Source organism: Salvelinus alpinus, chromosome 26 (assembly GCF_045679555.1).
Source record: "Salvelinus alpinus chromosome 26, SLU_Salpinus.1, whole genome shotgun sequence".
Lineage (NCBI taxonomy): Eukaryota > Metazoa > Chordata > Actinopteri > Salmoniformes > Salmonidae > Salvelinus > Salvelinus alpinus.
The window spans coordinates 6,553,440-6,572,817 of NC_092111.1; the positions used below are offsets into that span (position 1 = coordinate 6,553,440).

General features: G+C 41.7%; 1 protein-coding gene across 5 annotated transcripts in view; it reads right to left on the bottom strand.

Moving 5' to 3' along the window:
• Positions 1-1,877: 1,877 nt before the first annotated feature.
• Positions 1,878-19,378, bottom strand: part of LOC139554516 (angiopoietin-1-like) — a 57,941-nt gene continuing 40,440 nt past the window's right edge. For all 5 annotated transcript variants that reach the window (XM_071367366.1, XM_071367364.1, XM_071367368.1 and 2 more), the window contains 2 exons: positions 8,907-9,037; positions 1,878-4,396 (listed from right to left, as the gene is read on the bottom strand). In XM_071367366.1, coding sequence (XP_071223467.1) covers positions 4,233-4,396; positions 8,907-9,037 — 295 coding nt within the window. In that variant the 3' untranslated portion in view covers positions 1,878-4,232. The remainder of the gene's footprint in view (positions 4,397-8,906; positions 9,038-19,378) is intronic.

Sequence of the window (19,378 nt, forward strand, 5' to 3'; positions counted from 1 at the left end):
GATAGTCATTAGGCCAGAATTTATACGTCCCCTGCTGTCCACGCGTGTCTCGGTGTCGGCCACTCATCTCTGCCTTGGCAAAATGTCAGTGTTCTCATCTATCCACATCACATTGTTGAGCGTAGGCTATACAATCCGTTTTCAAGTCCATTTGCAAATTTTTCATTCGTCTGACATGCGGAAATAGCCTACAGTTTTCTTGACATTTTGTTTTAATTATTGTGATAGGCTCATACCCACGCTATTTATTTTGTCTGGACGCCGTACCAGACCGCCTTACTTTCACCCCTGGTTTTCATACAGATGTCTCAATTTCCGTTTTCCCTTTATTTTTCATATTCTTCATGTGAGTAGGTGATCTCAGGGGGTTGAGATGCCTCTCTGTGTTCACACTGCAGGTACTGTCTTTCCTCTTATCTGATCTGGTCTGGGCCCAGTACTGTCTGCAGCCCAGGCACAGCAACCTCCCCATCGGCGCCCAACTCCCTCGCCCGCCCTTAGAAAACAGGAAATGATCCGTCTTCAGCACAGCTAACAGGCTGTGGAGGCAGGAGGCGGGGAGCGTTAAGAGGGGGGTCTAGGGTCAGACTACACTTCACCTAACATCCTGAATATGTGAGCCCCTAGTTGGACTTCTTTCTACTTCTGTCTACTTCTGAAGACATCAAAATCCTCTTTTTGAAGAAAACATCCATGCCTCCTGCACAGTGGAATGATTCCCCATCCTTCATCGTCCATCCTGTATCCTGCACTTCTATAGTGGGGGGAGCCGACCTCATTGCTCCTGTTCATTGTGTGTCTGGACCCTTCCTCACCCCCCCCCCCCCCCCCAACCTAGCCCCTGTATGGAGGACATTCCAGTAAGGGTGTCAGGTCAGCCCAGGAGCTAAGGGATAAGCAGCTGTTTGCAGGCAGATGTAATTTGTTCAACCTCTGATTAGGCCCCAGAAATGTCAACTATGAAGAGACACCAACGGTGTCGGCAGCATCATTTGACACCTCTCCAATCTGTCATGGCAGAGAGCAGCAGTGTATTAAGGGGCCGAGTCGAGGTGGAGACAAAGGCAGCTGCCTTACGCACATGGGTCCTCATAATCTCAGCACCATTTGCCTAATAGGAGGACTCACTCGTGTGCCATTCCTCTATTTGACTTGGTGTGAAAGACAAGGTATTGTTATAAGAGAGAGTGGCGAATTGCCTCTGTTTGGTAGAAATGTAGGACCCCGCTGGGCACACACTGGTTGAATCAACGTTGTTTCAAAGTAATTTGTCAGTGTATTGTGACGTGGAATTAACGTGGAAAATACATTGGATTTAAAAAAGAAAAAAGTTGTCAACCAGTACTGTTTTCATTGAACATTGAAATTAGGGCAAAACTTCAATTTAAATACATTGACTTAATTTGACTAACAGGTTGTTACATCAATCTAATTTCCACATAATCATAAGAACTATGTATACATTGAATTTGTGTCGAAAATTCCACGTAAAAAACATCAATATTTTTTTATGCTATATTCAATATATTAGGTGGTTTAAATTGTGTTGAATTTCATGTTTAATTAGACATATTTTATTTGACCATGTTCTCAATGTTGATTATAAAATGGTATATTTGAATCAATGTCATTGTTTCAACATTAATGCTATCGACCTAAATAAAGAGGTATGTTGAGATAAAATTCCATGTCACAATACGCTGACAAATGATGTTGAAACAACGTTTATTCAACCATTGGGACCTGAGTGTATATGTGTCAAAGGATGTTGTGGTGAGAGAGACTTGTGAATGAATACATTGTAATGTGACCCCAAAAGCGGTCTGTTTCGAAATCAGCACATCGTACATAAAAAAAACGGCCAATGTATACCCAGATTGAAAACATTAGTGCATCACATGCTTTTTATTTAGTTTAACAACTTGACATTTCGACCACTTGTTACAAAAAAAATGTAGTTGAATTAAAATATCAAATCTACAGTTTAATGAGGTAAAAGCAGAGTCATTTAAGGCACGTTTCTCAACTCTTATTATTATTACTTCTATGGTTTATGCTCAACTTCAAAACACCACTGTGGTTCTGGAGGACTAAAAACAAAATGGAGTGGCTTTCCTCAGGAAAGTTATTTTACATATACACTTAAATTATACAATTTTAGTATGTTAATAAACATGTCATTTCATAGTTTTACAAGTTCCATGTGTCTTTCCTCAACATGTAGCCCACCTTTTAGTAACATTGCATATTAAACCGTGCATTCTATCTTGTTGTTTCATGCTGGTAGTAATGCAATACAAGTACACACAGTACACTTAAAGGAATCCTCCATTTTATGCCTCAGCCAAACGTTATTAAAACAACCGTTTCTAAGCTGCAATGATGAAAGAGAAAAAAACCTGTCTGGATCTGGGGTTCAGTGCGGTTGTATGTCTAAGCAAAGACACATTCGAAGGACGTTGTGGGGTGTTTCCAATGAAATGGGACTTATCTTTTGGTCAGTGGTTAGAGTTTCAAAATATGGACAGACCACATTTCTGTCAAGGCCCTGTAGCCACCTCCGGTCATAAAAAGGTGATTATTCATAACATAACCTCTTCCCCTTTTTAAAAAAACGATTCGCGAAAGCAAAGCAAACTGAGGAGTACCATTTGAAAGGAACATTTATGAAGCTATCCAAGCGTACACAATGGCTAGGTATTATTATTTTATTTATGTGGTCTGAATGGGTCAAATCATCTACACTTTGCTGTACCCAAATACTATATACTGTACAGTGTTTTCAAATGAAAAATCACAATCTGATGTTCAAAAGGTTCCAAAACGCTCAGAAAACGTATAATAACACCATCCATTTCTTTACGCTTTAGGGGGGTAGATGACAGCAATACTTGAGATGGAAAACTTACCATATTCATACAACATCTAGAGATAAATAGTGCATAATGTGCACTACCTTCAATTGGTTTGGTGTAACACATAATGTTGTCCTTCTTATACACAGTTTTACTAGTTACGGTATGGCAATGCTTTAATATTATATATATATATATATATATATATATATATATATATATATATATATATATATATGCATCTGTATTCATTACAGTATATTCTTTTTCATATTTAAATGAGGAAAGAAGATCACCACATTTTTTGCCTTAGCAGCCATTGTTTGTCAGCCAATACCAAATGCAGATAAATCTCTGTCAGTTGCCAAATCCAATAATAACGTGGCATTTTGAACTTTGAAAATAATCAGCGCACTCTGGCAGGACAACAACTATATAAGTGGCAGCAAAACCATTGACTGAGCCAGGCTGGTTCTCAGAACTGACTTTGGAGTCCGCAGTACATATAAGACCAACATTTTATACTGACGGTGACCTTGTGACCTTGTGACTTTTCCTCTCCAGAAACGATCCAGAGTGACTTATGTAAAAAACATCATGTCATTCCAAATGTATTAGGCTATATAGGAATAAAAAGCATGAAATACAAAACATTGTTCAATGTCCCAATGTCTTGGTGCAACATCTCTATAAAAATGCCTATATCTCCCATTTGGTTGTGAGAACATTCCAGATGCGCATAGGGAGTCGTGTAGTCTGAAGGCGTCTATGCAGTCTGTCATGTAGTCTATGGGTAGTTGCGTAGTCTGTCATATAGTCTACATATACAGACAAAGCTGCAATGTTGCAGTCAGTTCCCAAAAAGGAGAGAAGTCTACCCCAATAGTCCACAGGCCCGGGGTGAGAGTCCACAGGCCTGGGGTGAGAGTCCACAGGCCTGGGGTGAGAGCTGAACTCTACTTGAGTTCATGCGTCAAATATAAAAAAAGAGCGAAGCAGTTTGTCCTCCAACTTCGCAAGGAGTTCATCACTCACAGTTTAGCTCTATGATAAGACGAGATCCTCTCTCAATCCACAAGCCCTCTTCTCTCCAACCACACTTCCAGGCTGACTCCTGGAGTAACGTTACCAAGCAACAGCCAGGTGGTGTAGAGTTCCCCTCCGGACAAACTCCAAAGTTGTTATGGTGAGACGATAGTAACAGGGTAAAGCAGGAAGCATTCCTCCTAATATAGTTGTCCCATTGGCATTACAGAGAGTGTGGGGAGAAACTCTAACGTTGCATCTGAAATGCCATCCTATTCCCTATATAGTGCACTAATTTAAAAGTATTGCACAATATAGGGAATAGGGTGCCATTCTGGACGCACTCGATGTCTATGAGAAGTCCAGCGGACGAATCATCATGGTTGTTGCTCGTAGCGAGTAGCTGGGACCCTTAAAGTAGTGCCACTTGATGCCATTTAGCTTCCCGACGTGTTGCCCTTTGGTGAAGTACATTCCGTTGAGGTTGGACGGGCCGCAGGCATCGAACCACCAACCTGGGCAGAGCAAAGAACAGATGGAGAGAATTAGATCATTTTATAAGCCCCTATGACAAAAAGTTTAAAACAACCAAAGACAGACATTAGTATGTATGAAACGCCGTTGCTTAAAGCTAAAAGAAAGCAGAAACTTTACACCAGAAGGTCCTAGATTGTAAACTTTGAGTTTCTCTATTCTGGTTCTGCAATGTTGAACCTTGACAGAATGCCACAGTGAACTCCAACAGCAGCAATGGAGCAGTTGTTTAGACATAATTGCAAAGGTATTTAAGCATGTTAACCCTCGCAAGGCTGCTGGCCCAGACGGCCTCAGAGCACGCGCAGACCAGCTGGCTGGAGTGTTTACAAACATATTCAATCTCTCCCTATCCCAGTCGGCTGTCCCCACTTGCTTCAAGATGTCCACCATTGTTCCTGTACCCAAGAACGGAAAGGTAACTGAACTAAATGACTATCGCCCCGTAGCACTCACTTCTGTCATCATGAATTGCTTTGAGAGGTTAGTTTTAAGGACCTGTTAACTCTCAATGGTATTTCGAGAAAGAGTAGATGTGCATGGGCTCAAATAAGCTCTGTTGGGATTGGCATTCAGAAGACTTAAATTCCCTGCATAGAATGTGAATATTTCTGGGAAAGTCTGCAAGAGCTTTGCACACCTAGATTGTACAGTATTTGCCCATTGTTCTTCAAAAAATAATTCAAGCTCTGTCAAGTTGTTTGTTGATCATTACTAGACAGGACATATTTAAGTCTTGCCATAGATTTTCAAGATGATTTAAGTCAAAACTGTAACTAGGCCACTCAGGAACATGTCATCTTACTAAGCAACTCCTGTGTATATTTGGCCTTGTGTTTTAGGTAATTGCCCTGCTGAAAGGTGAATTTGTCTCCCAGTGTCTGTTAGAAAGCAGACTGAACTAAGTTTTCCTCTCGAAATTTGCCTGTGTTTAGCTCTATTTCAATCATTTTTATCCAAAAAAGAAAACTGACAAGCATACCCATTACATGATGCAGCCACCACCATGCTTGAAAATATGAAGAGTAGTACTCAGTGATGTGTTGTGTTGGATTTACCACAAACATAACGCTTTGTATTCAGGAGAAAAAGTTAATGTCTTTGCCACATATTTTGCAGTATTTCTTTAGTGCCTTATTGCAAACAGGAAGCCTGTTTTTTATTCTGTACAGGCTTCTTTCTTTTCACTCTGTCATTTATGTTAGTGTTTTGGAGTAACTACAATTGTTTTTATTTGAACCTTTATTTAACTAGGCAAGTCAGTTAAGAACAAACTCTTATTTTCAATGACGGCCTACCGGGGAACAGTGGGATAACTGCCTTGTTCAGGGGCAGAACGACAGGTTTTTACCTTGTCAGCTCAGGGATTCGATCTAATAAACCTTTCGGTTACTGGCCCAGAGCTTTAACCACTAGGCTACCTGCCGCCCTCTAACCACAAGGCTACAATGTTGTTGATCCATTCTCAGTTATCTCCTATCACAGCCATTACACTCTGTTACTGTTTTAAAATCACCATTGGCCTCATGGTAAAATCCCTGAGTGGTTCCTGTCAGAACCAACGCTGGAGATGAGAAGCAAGTATGGAGAGTGAGATTTAATTTTGCACAGACATAGGACAGGAACAGCATCAGAACTGGGTAACACCACGACATACGACAATTAATGCAGAAGCGGGGAACAGAGCTGGGGAACATACAGATATAGGGGAGGTAATAACTCAGGTGATTGACTCCAGGTGAGTCCAATGAATCGCTGATGCACGTGACGAGGGAAACAGGTGTGCATAATGATGGTGGCAGGAGTGCGTAGTGCTGGGCAGCCTGGCGCCCTCGAGCGCCAGAGAGGGAGAGCAGGAGTGACCCTTCCCTTATTCTCCGGCAACCGAGTTAGGCAGGGTGCCTGTATCATAGTAGTGACTTAGTGTATTGATACAACATCAAAAGTGTAATTAATAAGTGCACCATGCTCAAAGGGATATTCAATGTATTTAATGTCTTTATAAAAAATAATATATATATATATATATATATTATAGGTGCCCTTTGTGACCCATTGGAAAACTTCCCTGGTCTGTGGTTAAATCTGTGCTTGAAATTCACTGCTCGACTGAGGGACCTTAGAGATAATTGTGTGTTGGGTACAGAGATGGGGTAGTCATTTAGAAACCACGTTTAACACCATTATTGCACACAGAGTTAGTCCATGCCACTTATTATGTGACATGTTAAGCACATTTTTACTCCTGACAAAAGGGTTGAATAGTTATTGACTCAAGACATTTCAGCTCAGATTTTTTTAATGAATTCGCAAATAATTCCACTTTGACATAAGGGGTATCAGTGGCACACAATTTCAATTGAATCCAAAAGTAATCAATTTAAATGAATTTAAAACAACAAAATGTGGAAAAAGTCAGGGGGTGTGAATACTTTCTAAAGGCACTGTTTGTTTTTCTCCTCTTTGGTTACTAATGTTTTTCTTGCTGTTTCTACTTCACTGATAATATATACATGCTATTACAGTGAATATGGTAAAAACAATCTATGTCAGTGCTCTGCTAAACACACTGCTGGATTGTGAGACTGGCTTGTTGAATTAGGGGAAATACGCAGTCCTTAGATCGGGTTGGACAGAATTCCCCGATCCCCGATTTTGTCTTCTCTTGCCACCGACCATAAACGGTTTACAAGCCCAGTCCTCCACTGGGGAACTGTCATACAGTGAGTAGGGTCACCTTGCTCCACTTACACAGCCAGAGAATTAGAGTCATGTTGAATCTCCCTGACACTTGGTACCCGGCCCGTGGACATTTATGGTGCTAATCTGAAACCCCAAATGTGTTGTAGTGGGAGTGCAGAAGTTAGGAGATGCAGTAAGCTCCGCACACGCCTCATTACGCTGTACTGTGGTACAGTGCCACATGCACAGGTCCGTGTTAAAATGACACAACCCAGTCTCAGGGTTTGAGCTAGGAGGAGTCAGGCTAGTCTTGTAGTGGAACCAAGTTCTCTACAACAATTGACCAGGATGCATTACAAAGATAAATCTTCCTTTCTGCCATGATGTAGTGGTTTGTGGGGACTCTTCTTGTGCCATCTCTCAGTGTGGTGCATTATTGGGTCTCCCCTACCACATCACTAAATAGTACATTATTGGGTTCTCTTTGTACCATGTCACAGTGTGGCAGTGTTGGGGAGTAGTGAACTTTATGTATACTGAACAATAATACAAACACAACATGTAAAGTGTCCCATGTTTCATGAGCTGAAATAAAAGATCCTAGAGCTTGTTTCTCTCAAGTGTTGTGCACAAATTTGTTTACTTCCCTTTTTAGTGAGCAATTCTCCTTTGCCAAGATAATCCAAACACCTGACAGGTGTGGCATATCAAGAAGTTGATTAAACAGCATGATCATTACGCAGGTGCACCTTGTGCTGGAGACAATAAAAGGCCACTTTAAAATGTACAGTTTTGTCACACGACACAATGCCACAGATGTCTCAAGTTTTGAGGGAGTGCGCAATTGGCATGCTGACTGCAGGAATGTCCACCAGAGCTGTTACCAGAGAATAGAGTGTTAATTTCTCTACCATAAGCTGCCTCCAACATCGTTTAAAAGAATTTGGCAGTACATCCAACTGGCCTCACAACCGCAGACCATGTGTAACCACGCCAGCCCAGACCTCCACATCTGGCTTCTTCACCTGTGGGATTAACTGAGACCAGCCACCCGTACAGCTGATGAAACTGAGGAGTATTTCTGTCTGTATTAAAGCCCTTTTGTGGAGAAAAACTAATTCTGATTGGCTGGGCCTGGCTCCCCAGTGGGTGGGCCTGGCTCCCAAGTAGATGGGCCCCTGCCCTGTCATGTGAAATACATAGATTAGGGCCTAATTAATTAATTTAAATTGACTTATATGAGTTCTATTTCAGTAAAATATTTAAAATTGTTGCATGTTGCGTTTATATCTTTGTTCAGTATAGTTCAACTAGTAATTTAACTACATTTAACTACATGTAGTAGCTTGGTGGTAGTTGAACTCAATTCACATCTTGATAGTGTTTTCAGTAGTTAATTACGCTTTTTTTGCCATGTAGCAGTGTAGCTAACTACTGGAACTATACACACTTATTATTTTGCCAAAAATACAATTAAATATGGGTAAAGTAGGCAAGAATGTTTTTGTTTTTTCAGCATCAGACCTGCCTAATCCTCACTTCAAACATAGTTTTTGTGTTTAATAGGCTAAATTACACATTCTGTTAACATTTGACCCCAGAGTGATATGGTCTTGCAATATGTAGTCTGACATTCAAATTTAGATATGATAATTTATCACTAAGTATTTTGTAGTTACTTTTTCAATGTAACTTTAAGGGTAGCTTTACTTTTGCTTAACTTCTTCCATTGTGAAGTCATTGGTAGCTTGGTAAACAATATTTTCAACAATGCAGTGTGGTGCACTATGGGGACACCCTGGTACTTACCCCCTGTGAGCATGAGGGCACACTTGCAGATGCAGTTGTCGTTGTCCATGTCTTTGGTGCTGAAGTCTGCCCCGTGGATCACCAGACTGCTCTGCCTGCCCGCTGTCCCACTGTGACTCTTCAGGAACAGTCTGAGAGGAGGAGGTAGAGGATGACAAGAAAAAGGGGACAAAATAGAAGAGGGAGATTAGAGGGAGAGAAGAAGACATAACACACTGGAAGAGACCTCCCGAGAAAGTTACACTTTCAGCAGTGATTGCCTGTGTAAATCTGTTCTGGGTCAACATGAATGAAATAAAGAGAGATAATTGTAGACAAAGTTGTCTGGGAAGCACCTGCAAGCCTCAGAGCAGCTATGTACAGTATAACAGGAGCAGAGAGACCAACGACCAGGTCATTAAGGGTTGACCCAGGTACAGCCCAATGAGGCACCATCATGTAGGCTACATAACTCCCCTCCCACTGGTCCTAGTCCTGTGCTGCATGTCTCAGATACAGTGTCCCTCCTTGTGTGTATGCAATGCACTATGCCCACTGTCTTCCCTCCTGTGCTCATACAGTACGGTGTGATACATTCTTCTCTGTCAGAATTATCAGAGGCCTGCTGCGCTTACTATGGCAGGCCTTTTGGTGGAGAGAGAGCATATTAACCCAAAGACGTTGTATGTTACAGTATTGCAGGCCTGCTGCCTGCAGGGCTGCTCAGTCTAACCTACACATGTGGTACCTGTAAATCAACCAAGGCCCCAGCTGTACTGGTGAAAGACATAGTGAACCGGCGGACACATACAGGAAGGGCAGGGTGGACCAGTATCATGGAACCCCTGTCTAGGGGCACCGTGGCTGGGGTGGGTTGAGATGGATGTCTCTGGAAGGTTGGTTGGGTGGAGGGGTAACGTAATGTTGTTTTCTCGTGCCGTGTCGCTAGAATAGTGTGTTTTGTGGAGTTCTATTTTTAGGTTGAGTGACTGGCATTGCAAGGCCACAAGGCATTGTCTATTGACGAGGTGATTTGGCAAGCGTAATCTTACATCTCAAAGTTCAGATTTGTGCAATGATGTCATTAGCATGCTTGGCGTCAACTAATGTTGGAAGCGGGTTGAATATTTATTCCATGATCAAAAAGAGTCAATGACTCCAAACCATACACCTTGGTGTCTTCCTCATCGATCCACCCACTCCATGACTACCTTTCTCAGATCCAATCACCACTATCTTTCTCACCACTCAACCCCTAACAATTCTCCCCAACTGGGAATTGAATAGGGTCTAAGAGAGTCAAAGGGTGGCTACTTTGAAGAATCTCAAATATAAAATATATTTTGATTTGTTTAACACTTTTTTGGTTACTACATGATTCCGTATGTGTTATTTCATAGTTTTGATGTCTTCACTATTATTCTACAATGTAGAAAATAGTTTAAAAAAAGTAGTAGGTGTGCCTAAACACACTTGAGGGTGTGTCATTGTGAATTGTGAAATCACTCTTGGTAAGAGAGCAGAAATGCTGTAGTGTCAAGCCTCTCTTTCCTGCTGTGACCTGCATCATTAGGAGCTCATTCTGTGGCCTGCCTTTCTCTAACCCACATTATCACACGCCTAAGAGTTTTCTCTCACCAAAGATGGACTCTCAGAGCCAAGGAACTCTGTCAGAGGACCATGCCAATGTGTCTGCTCTGTGCTCTGAAACATGTTCTGTTAAGCAAAGTCATTTCCTGAGACCCATTGCCGTCAATCAAAATGGACAGGGGAGTAGGCGGGTAACAAGTCTTCGTCAAGTTTTGTTTTCTCCTATGAGAAAGGTTGGAAAGGCTCTTAAAAATATATATCTATATAAAGTACCAGTCAAAAGTTTGGACACGCCTACTCATTTAATGTTTTTTCTTTATTTGTACTATTTTCTACATTGTAGAAGTATAGTGAAGACATCAAAACTATGAAATAACACATATGGAATCATGTAGTAACCAAAAACGTGTTAAACAAATCAAAATATATTTGATATATATACACGTCGAGTTCCACATATTTTATTAGAGAAAGTGAAACTTAGAAAAACCAAAAGAATAAACGAACCGTGACGACAATGCAGTGCTAACAGGCAACTAAACATAAACAATATCCCATAACCCACAGGTGGAAAAAATGCTACTTAAGTATGATCCCCAATTAGAGACAACGATAGCCAGCTGCCTCTAATTGGGAATCATACCAAAACCCCAACATAGAAAATAAACCTAGAACCCCACATAGAAAATATAAACTAGAACAACCCCTAGTCACGCCCTGACCTACTCTACCACAGAAAAGAAATGCTCTCTATGGTCAGGACGTGACACTCAAACTGTAATTGACTGACACATCTGCTTGTAGCTGTGTGGTTTCAGGTTAGATTCACGAAGTGGAGACACTGGTCAGTGGTGTGTATTCTTGGAGCAAGTCTTTTAACATGAACATGACTCCTGTATTTAGACAGCGTGTAAATGGATGATTTGTACGGAGCGGAAGAGGAAAGAAGTGACTATATCACTGTTGGGAATTCAACTAAGCCACTAATCCAATACTGTATTATGTAGTGGAGAGTCATAGCTCTAATCAGTAGTTTTATCTGAATCAAAGGTGGGTTGGATGAACATGCTGAAATTAGACATGGTAGTGGGGTGATGGAATAGTGTAGGGAGTTGTGTGTGTGTGTGTGTGTGTGTGTGCACTTGTTTTCCTACATTATCTGGACCCCAATATCATAACATTTCACCTTAATGTCCTGAAAAGTGATGGAAAGCAATAACTTTTTTTTTAAGTTTTTTTTCAGGTCCTGAATTTGTTCAAATGTATTTTAAGCTTAAGGGTTAGGGTTTTGGGGTTAAGGTTTAGGGTTAGGTTTACGGTTTTTGGGGTTAGGGAAAATATGAAAAAAAAAAAAAAGTACACTCCAAAAAGTCCTGAAATTTCACGAAAACACAGCTGTGTGTGTGTGTGTGTGTGTGTGTGGGTGGGTGGGTGTGTGGGTAGTGGAAGGGTGGGTGTAGTGAGTCTTCATCTGTGACACATGCTGAAGAACGACTCTGACCCTTTAAGACTACAGAAGTTCTTGCAGATACTCTATTATACCTCTCATATCACAAAACACAGCTTGAGTTCCTGGCAGTTTAACTTCTGTTCCTGACCCACACAATCCAGGATGTAGCCTGCTACTGCTCTGATAAAGAACAGACACAAGCTGTGTATTTAGAAGACATTTACACAGCCTTTCGACCGCACACAGAAACATCGCCAAGACATGTCATAAAGAGGGATTCTCAGCATGACACTCGTCCGAACCTTAAAATAGTTTTTGTCTGTATTTACTGGGTGTGTTGTGTATTTCCCAGACAATTTACCAGATAATCCACCTCAATTGACATCTGCATCCTGTCATGTCAAGTCCATTATGTGCTTAACTGATAAGTAGGGTGATCCGAGGCAGCAGTCTTCAAGAGGAAAATACGGGTTTTCCTGCGTGAGTACAGTTGTTCTGCTGTCTCTGTTTCTCGGCAGAAACGTTTAGCGTGTCATGTAACGGGCTGTATTTCATCTCCGGGGTCAAACATCTGCGCAACCGATGCGGGCCCTTACAGACTTTGAAGGCCAACTGTGCCGATCTGATTGGCTCTTGTTGGAATAACTCGAGCAAATTAGATTGGCCAAGGCTCATTAATAAGCACAATGTTGGATTGTGGGGGATTGTTTTGAGCTTTCTCAATGACAGCCTGAAGGAAGAAGTGTTGGTGTCCTGCCATGTCATTCTGCTAATATCCAAAGGGGATGCTAATATCCAAAGGGGATGCTGGTTTGTTGGTGTTATTTCTTTGCTGGATGTTGGATATATAAAACATTTATACAAATGCTAATAGTATTAATACTACACATCATTATTACCGCTTTGTTGCAGATTTGATTTCAATCGCAATACGGAAAGGACTCTGGAGTATTGCAGAGTACAAGTGAGAAATTACCAAAATTGGGATCAGTTGAGGATCATTGTTTTATGATAATACATGATCATTTGAAACTTGAACAATTATCAAGCTTTCCAAAAATATATCCTTGGCAAACTAATTCAATTACATCTAATTTCAAATAGAGGATTCTATTGTGCTAAACTACACGGTATGCATCGACTAGTCCACTGCAGTCTTTAACAGGCCACTCCAATATGCATGAGGGAATGCATGAGGGCATCCCTATCATTACCGCAAAGTTTGCAAACTTGCAACACCATGTTGAGAGACACAGTGGCGGTCGGTGCTGTTTAAGATTAGGGAAGACTGTCTTCTTTTTTTTGGCGCATGGCCATATTTATATGAATCAATCAAATGTATTTATAAAGCTCTTTTTACATCAGCCGATGTCACAAAGTGCTTATTCAGAAACCCAGCCCAAAAAAAACAAACAGCAAACAATGCACATGTAGAAGCACAGAGGCTATGAAAACTCCGTAGAAAGAAAGGAACCTAGGAAGAAACCTAGAGAGGAACCAGGCTCTGATGAGTGGGCAGTCCTCTTCTGGCTGTGCCAGGAGGAGATTATATGGGTACATGGCCATTAAGGTCAGATTGTTCCTCAAGATGTTCAAACGTTCATAGAGGATCAGCAGGGTCAAATAAAGGTCACAGTGGTTGTAGAGGGTGCAACAGGTCAGTACCTCAGGAGTAAATGTCAGTTGGTTTTACATAGCCAAGCATTCAGAGGTCGAGACAGCAGATGTGTGTGTGGGGTGGGGTAGGGTGGAGAGAGTCGAAAACAGCAGGTACGGTACAAGGTAGCACGTCCAGTGAACATAGCCGCAGGCAGAACAATTGAAACTGTAAGTGGACTGGGAACAGTAGGCAAAATTAAGAGGGGAAAATAGACCAAACTATTAGGGTGAGGCACATGGGCTTATTACGCAACACACACTTAGTATTACTTTCTTAGCTACAGTATTCGTATCTCCCTGGCATATTACATCATTTATGCAGCAGCATACAGTACATTTTTGGACTCACCTTGTTGTGCTGTGTTCACTTGAACAGGAAGGTGGCACGGCGGTTCTTCATGGGCACATTTTGTCATCAAAGTCTGGCATTCTCTGGATTTATGGTGCTTTCAAAACAACTGGGAACTCGGAAAAATCATGATTTTTGAAATCAAGATCATGATGACGTCATTGATCTTCAGGTCATAGCTCTAGAAAGAGGCCGGATTTACAACTCCGAGTTGGATGACCTTTCAAAACGTGTTTTCCCAGTCGGAGCTTGTTTATTCCCGACTTCCCAGTTGTCTTGAACTCACTGAAGTCAAGTTTTCGCAATTCTGAGTTAACAGTTGTTTTGAGCATGGCACAAATCATGATTCATTGACAGCATGGCCAATGTTGAATGTATATCATTTTAAACTTGGAAAAGAGGATTGGATTGAGGTCTGGGCGTTGACTAGGCCATTCCAAGACATTTAAATGTTTCCCCTTAAACCACTCAACTGTTGCTTTAGCAGTATGCTTAGGGTCATTGTCCTGCTGGAAGGTGAACCTCCGTCCCAGTCTCAAATCTCTAGAAGACTGAAACAGGTTTCCCTCAAGGATTTCCCTGTATTTAGCGCCATCCATCATTTATTCAATTCTGACCAGTGTCCCTGCCGATGACAAACATCCCCACAGCATGATGTTGCCACCACCATGCTTCACTTGGGGTGATGAGAGGTGTTGGCCTTGATGGCCAAAAAGCAAAATTTTTGTCTCGTCTGACCAGAGTACCTTCTTCCATATGTTTGGGGAGTCTCCCACATGTCTTTTGGCAAACACCAAACGTGTTTGCTTATTTTCTTCTTTAAGCAATGGCTTTTTTTCTGGCCACTCTTCCGTAAAGCCCAGCTCTGTGGAGTGTACGGCTTAAAGTGGTCCTATGGACAGATATTCCAATCTCCGCTGTGGAGCTTTGCAGCTCCTTCAGGGTTATCTTTGGCCTCTTTGTTGCCTCACTGATTAATGCCCTCCTTGCCTGGGTCAGGGTGTTTTGGTGGGTGGCCCTCTCTTGGCAGGTTTGTTGTGGTGCCATATTCTTTCAATTTTTTAATAATGGATTTAATGGTGCTCTGTGGGATGTTCAAATTTTCTGATATTTTTTTATAACCCAACCCTGATCTGTACTTCTCCACAACTTTGTCCCTGACCTGTTTGGAGAGCTCCTTGGTCTTCATGGTGCCACTTGCTTGGTGGTGCCCCTTGCATAATGGTGTTGCAGACTCTTGGGGCCTTTCAGAACAGGTATATACATACTGAAATCATGTGACACTTAGATTGCACAGAGGTGGACTTTATTTAACTAATTATGTGATTTCTGAAGGTAATTGGTTGCACCAGATCTTATTTAGGGGCTTCATAGCAAAGGGGGTGAATACATATGCACGCACCACTCTTCCGTTAAATTATTTTTTTAATTTCACTTCACCAATTTGGACTATTTTGTGTATTTAAATTACAGGTTGTAATGCAACAAAAAAGGAAAAATGCGAAGGGGGATGAATACCTTTGCAAGGCACTGTAACAACCTCATGGTAGCAACACAACATGGTAGTAGCATAAAACATGATAAAAACATTATTGGGCACAGACAACAGCGCAAGGTGCAAGTAGGTAGAGACAACAATACATCACACAAAGCAGCCACAACTGTCAGCAAGAGTGTCCATGATTGAGTCTTTGAATGAAGAGATTGAGATAAAACTGTCCAGTTTGAGTGTTTGTTGCAGCTCATTCCAATCGCTAGCTGCAGCGAACTGAAAAGAGGAGCGACCCGTAATCTAGCATGGGTAGGATGGTCATCTAAATCAGCGTTAGTTTGGCAGCTGGGGTGAAAGAGGAGCGATTACGATAGAAGAAACCAAGTCTAGATTTAACTTTAGCCTGCAGTATATATGTGCTGAGAGAAGAACAGTGCACCGTCTAGCCATACTCCTAAGTACTTGTATGAGGTGACTACCTCAAGGTCTAAACCCTCAGAGGTAGTAATTACACCTGTGGGGAGAGGGGCATTCTTCTTACCAAACCACATGACCTTTGTTTTGGAGGTGTTCAGAACAAGGTTAAGGGTAGAGAAAGCTTGTTGGACACTAAGAACGCTTTGTTGTAGAGCATTTAACACAAAATCCGGGGAGGGACCAGCTGAGTATAAGACTGTATCAACTGCATATAAATGGATAAGAGAGCTTCCTACTGCCTGAGCTATGTTATTGATGTAAATTGAAAGGAGCGTGGGGCCTAGGATCGAGCCTTGGAGTACTCCCTTGGTGACAGGCAGTGGCGGAGACAGCAGGTTTTCTGACATTATGCACTGCACTCTTTGAGAGAGGTAGTTAGCAAACCAGCCCAAAGACCCCTTAGAGACACCAATACTCCTTAGCCGGCCCACAAGAAAGAATTATCTACCGTATCAAAAGCTTTGACCAAGTCAATAAAAATAGCACCACAATATTGCTTAGAATCAAGGGCAATGGTGACATATTGTGGACCTTTAAGGTTGCAGTGACATCCATAACCTGAGCGGAAACCAGATTGCATACCCGAGAGAATACTATAGACATCAAGAAAGCCAGTCAGTTGATTATTGACAAGTTTTTCCAACACTTTTGATAAACAGGGCAAAATAGAAATAGGCCTATAACAGTTAGGATCAGCTCGATCTCCTCCTATAAATAAGGGATGAACCGTGGCTACTTTCCAAGCAATGGGAACCTCCCCATAAAGGAGAGACAGGTTAAAAAGGTTGGATATAGGCTTGGCGATTATAGGGGCAGCAACCTTAATGAAGAAAGGGTCTAAACCATCTGACCGAGATGGTTTTTTGGGGTCAAGTTTAAGGAGCTCTTTTAGCACCTCGGACTCAGTGACTGCCTGCAGGGAGAAACTTTGCAGCGGGGCAGGGGAAAAAGAGGGAGAGGCATCGGGGATAGTCGCATTAGAAGGGGTGGGAGATGAGGAAATGTTAGACGGGCAAGGAGGCATGGCTGAGTCAAGTAGGAATCCTGACTTAATGAAGTGGTGATTAAAGAGCTCAGCCATGTGTTTCTTGTCAGTAACAACCACATCATCAACATTAAGGGACATTAGCAGCTGTGAGGAGGAGGGTTTATTCTCCAGGTCTTTAACCATTAAATCTCACGATGATGACTGTTAGTTAAGATTTTGAAAGTATGATGTTGACATGAGTACAATCAGTCCAATCAAAGCTACTGTACATATAACGTGATTTGACGTCATTTTATCTGTGGCCAATGACATTGAGCCTTCTTGGACGGGCACTTCTAATGTAACTCTATGGCAGCACCCAAGGGGCTAGAATTTTCTAGCTCTCCCTGTCACGTTCCTGACCTTATTTCCTTTATTTTGTCTTTGTTTAGTATGGTCAGGGCGTGAGTTGGGGTGGGCATTCTATGTTATGTGTTTCTATGTTGGGTTCATTGTTAATTAGCCTGATATGGTTCTCAATCAGGGGCAGGTGTTTTAGGTTTCCTCTGATTGAGAACCATATTAAGGTAGGCTGTTCTCACTGTTTGTTTGTGGGTGATTGTTCCTGTGTCAGTGTTTGTACCACACGGGACTGTTTCGTTTCGTTCGTTCGTGTGTTCCGTCCTGTTCGTGCGTTTTGTTCTCAAGTTCAGGTCTGTTTACGTCGTTTGTTATTTTGTAGTTTGTTCAAGTGTTTTTCGTCTTCGTTTAAATAAACGTGATTATGTCTATAAACTACGCTGCATATTGGTCCGATCCATGCTCCTCTTCAGATGAGGAGAAAGACGAGCGTTACACTACCCTTAGACTTGGCGGTGACGTAGCGTCCCCATGAGTGACAGAACACTGAGCCAGTCACGGCGCAACACTCTGTATTTTCCTCTGGCTTGCCCCACCACCACAGAAAGCACTGAGCTAGGCTGAAACACCTGCATTTTGGAGCTGCCTTACTCAACGAAACAAATAAGAGACCATGTTTGTATGCGGCTTTATTAACTCAATGATATATCTTTTTTTTTTTTTTACATTGTTTGAAAACTGATATGTGACACGTATTAATGCCAAAATAACATGCAAAACAGGCAAGCCCCTAAAAATGTTTGGCTCAAAATATGAGCCTTTTGCCCTGCATGACGGGTCGCCACTGACTAACGTCATAGTCAACATAGCTATTAGAAGTTATGCATTAGTAAACCCGCTACAATCACGTAGTACAGTGTACTACCCGGCAGGCCCCGGTGGCAATAAATTAATAAAACCAAAAGCTTACCTTGACTTGGAAGAGTTCCCGTGTTGGATAGCCTCTGTTTGAGCTGGGTGTTTGAGTAAGCTACATTAGCTAGCTGCATTAGCTAGCTAAGTAAATAAAAGTAAAAGTGATTTAATTTTAAATTTTATTTAGCTTGCTCTTTCTCTTTCTTTCTACTACTTCTCCTAAATTTTTGAATATATTAATTTGATCAAAACTGTTCAACTAACATCTTTCTCTCTCTTTGAGTCAACTACTCACCACATTTTATGCACTTCAGTGCTAGCTATCTGTAGCTTGTGCTTTCAGTACTAGATTAATTCTCTGATCCTTTGATTGGGTGGACAAGATGTCAATTCATCCTGCAAAAGCTCTGATAGGTTGGACGACGTCCTCCGGAAGTCGTAATAATTACAGTGTATGTCTATGGAAGGGGGTGAGAACCATGCGCCTTTTGTAGTTAAGTCAATGTACCCGGAGGAGGATGGACATGTAGACCTTCATTGCAAAACAGTGTGTTTTAATCAGCTATATGGTGACATGAATATATTTACTATAGTTTTATATAAATATAAAAAAATATAAATTTATATTGTAATATAAAATCAAATTCATTGAGTAGGATGGTCCTCCCCTTCCTCCTCTGAGGAGCCTCCACTGTCAATAACACTTTACGGCTCGGCTGCGAGGCTATATTGGTCATACAAAGTATGTAGAGTTTGCTCATTCTTGGCTGAATTACATCATGATGCATCAAGATAGAATTGTTGCGATCAATCCCACTTCTCTTTTGTTTCAACCACTTGCGTTAGGCCTACCTAAAACCTGCATGTACGCAACATAAGAACATTGTTGTTTATTTTGCAGTGCAGTTTTGGATTGAATTCAGCCTTCTGCCTGCAATGAAGCCAGTAGTCATTGCGTTCCTGTATCTCTAAGGCTGTATCAAACCACCCAGGCTCAGCCAGCGACAGTTAAAGTTAACAGAGACCTCCACTCCCCAACGTACTATAAGTCATGTGTGCCATAGGGGTCCATACATCAGGGGTTCTCAGTGAAGGTGGCATTCATCCCTAAACACTGCAAAATAAAGAACATCATAAATATGTCTTTCTCCTCCGCACCAGTGAGATGTATCAGACTGTGGCTAAACACACGGTGGAAAGGCCCCCACTGACACTTCCACAGCCCTCCTATTAT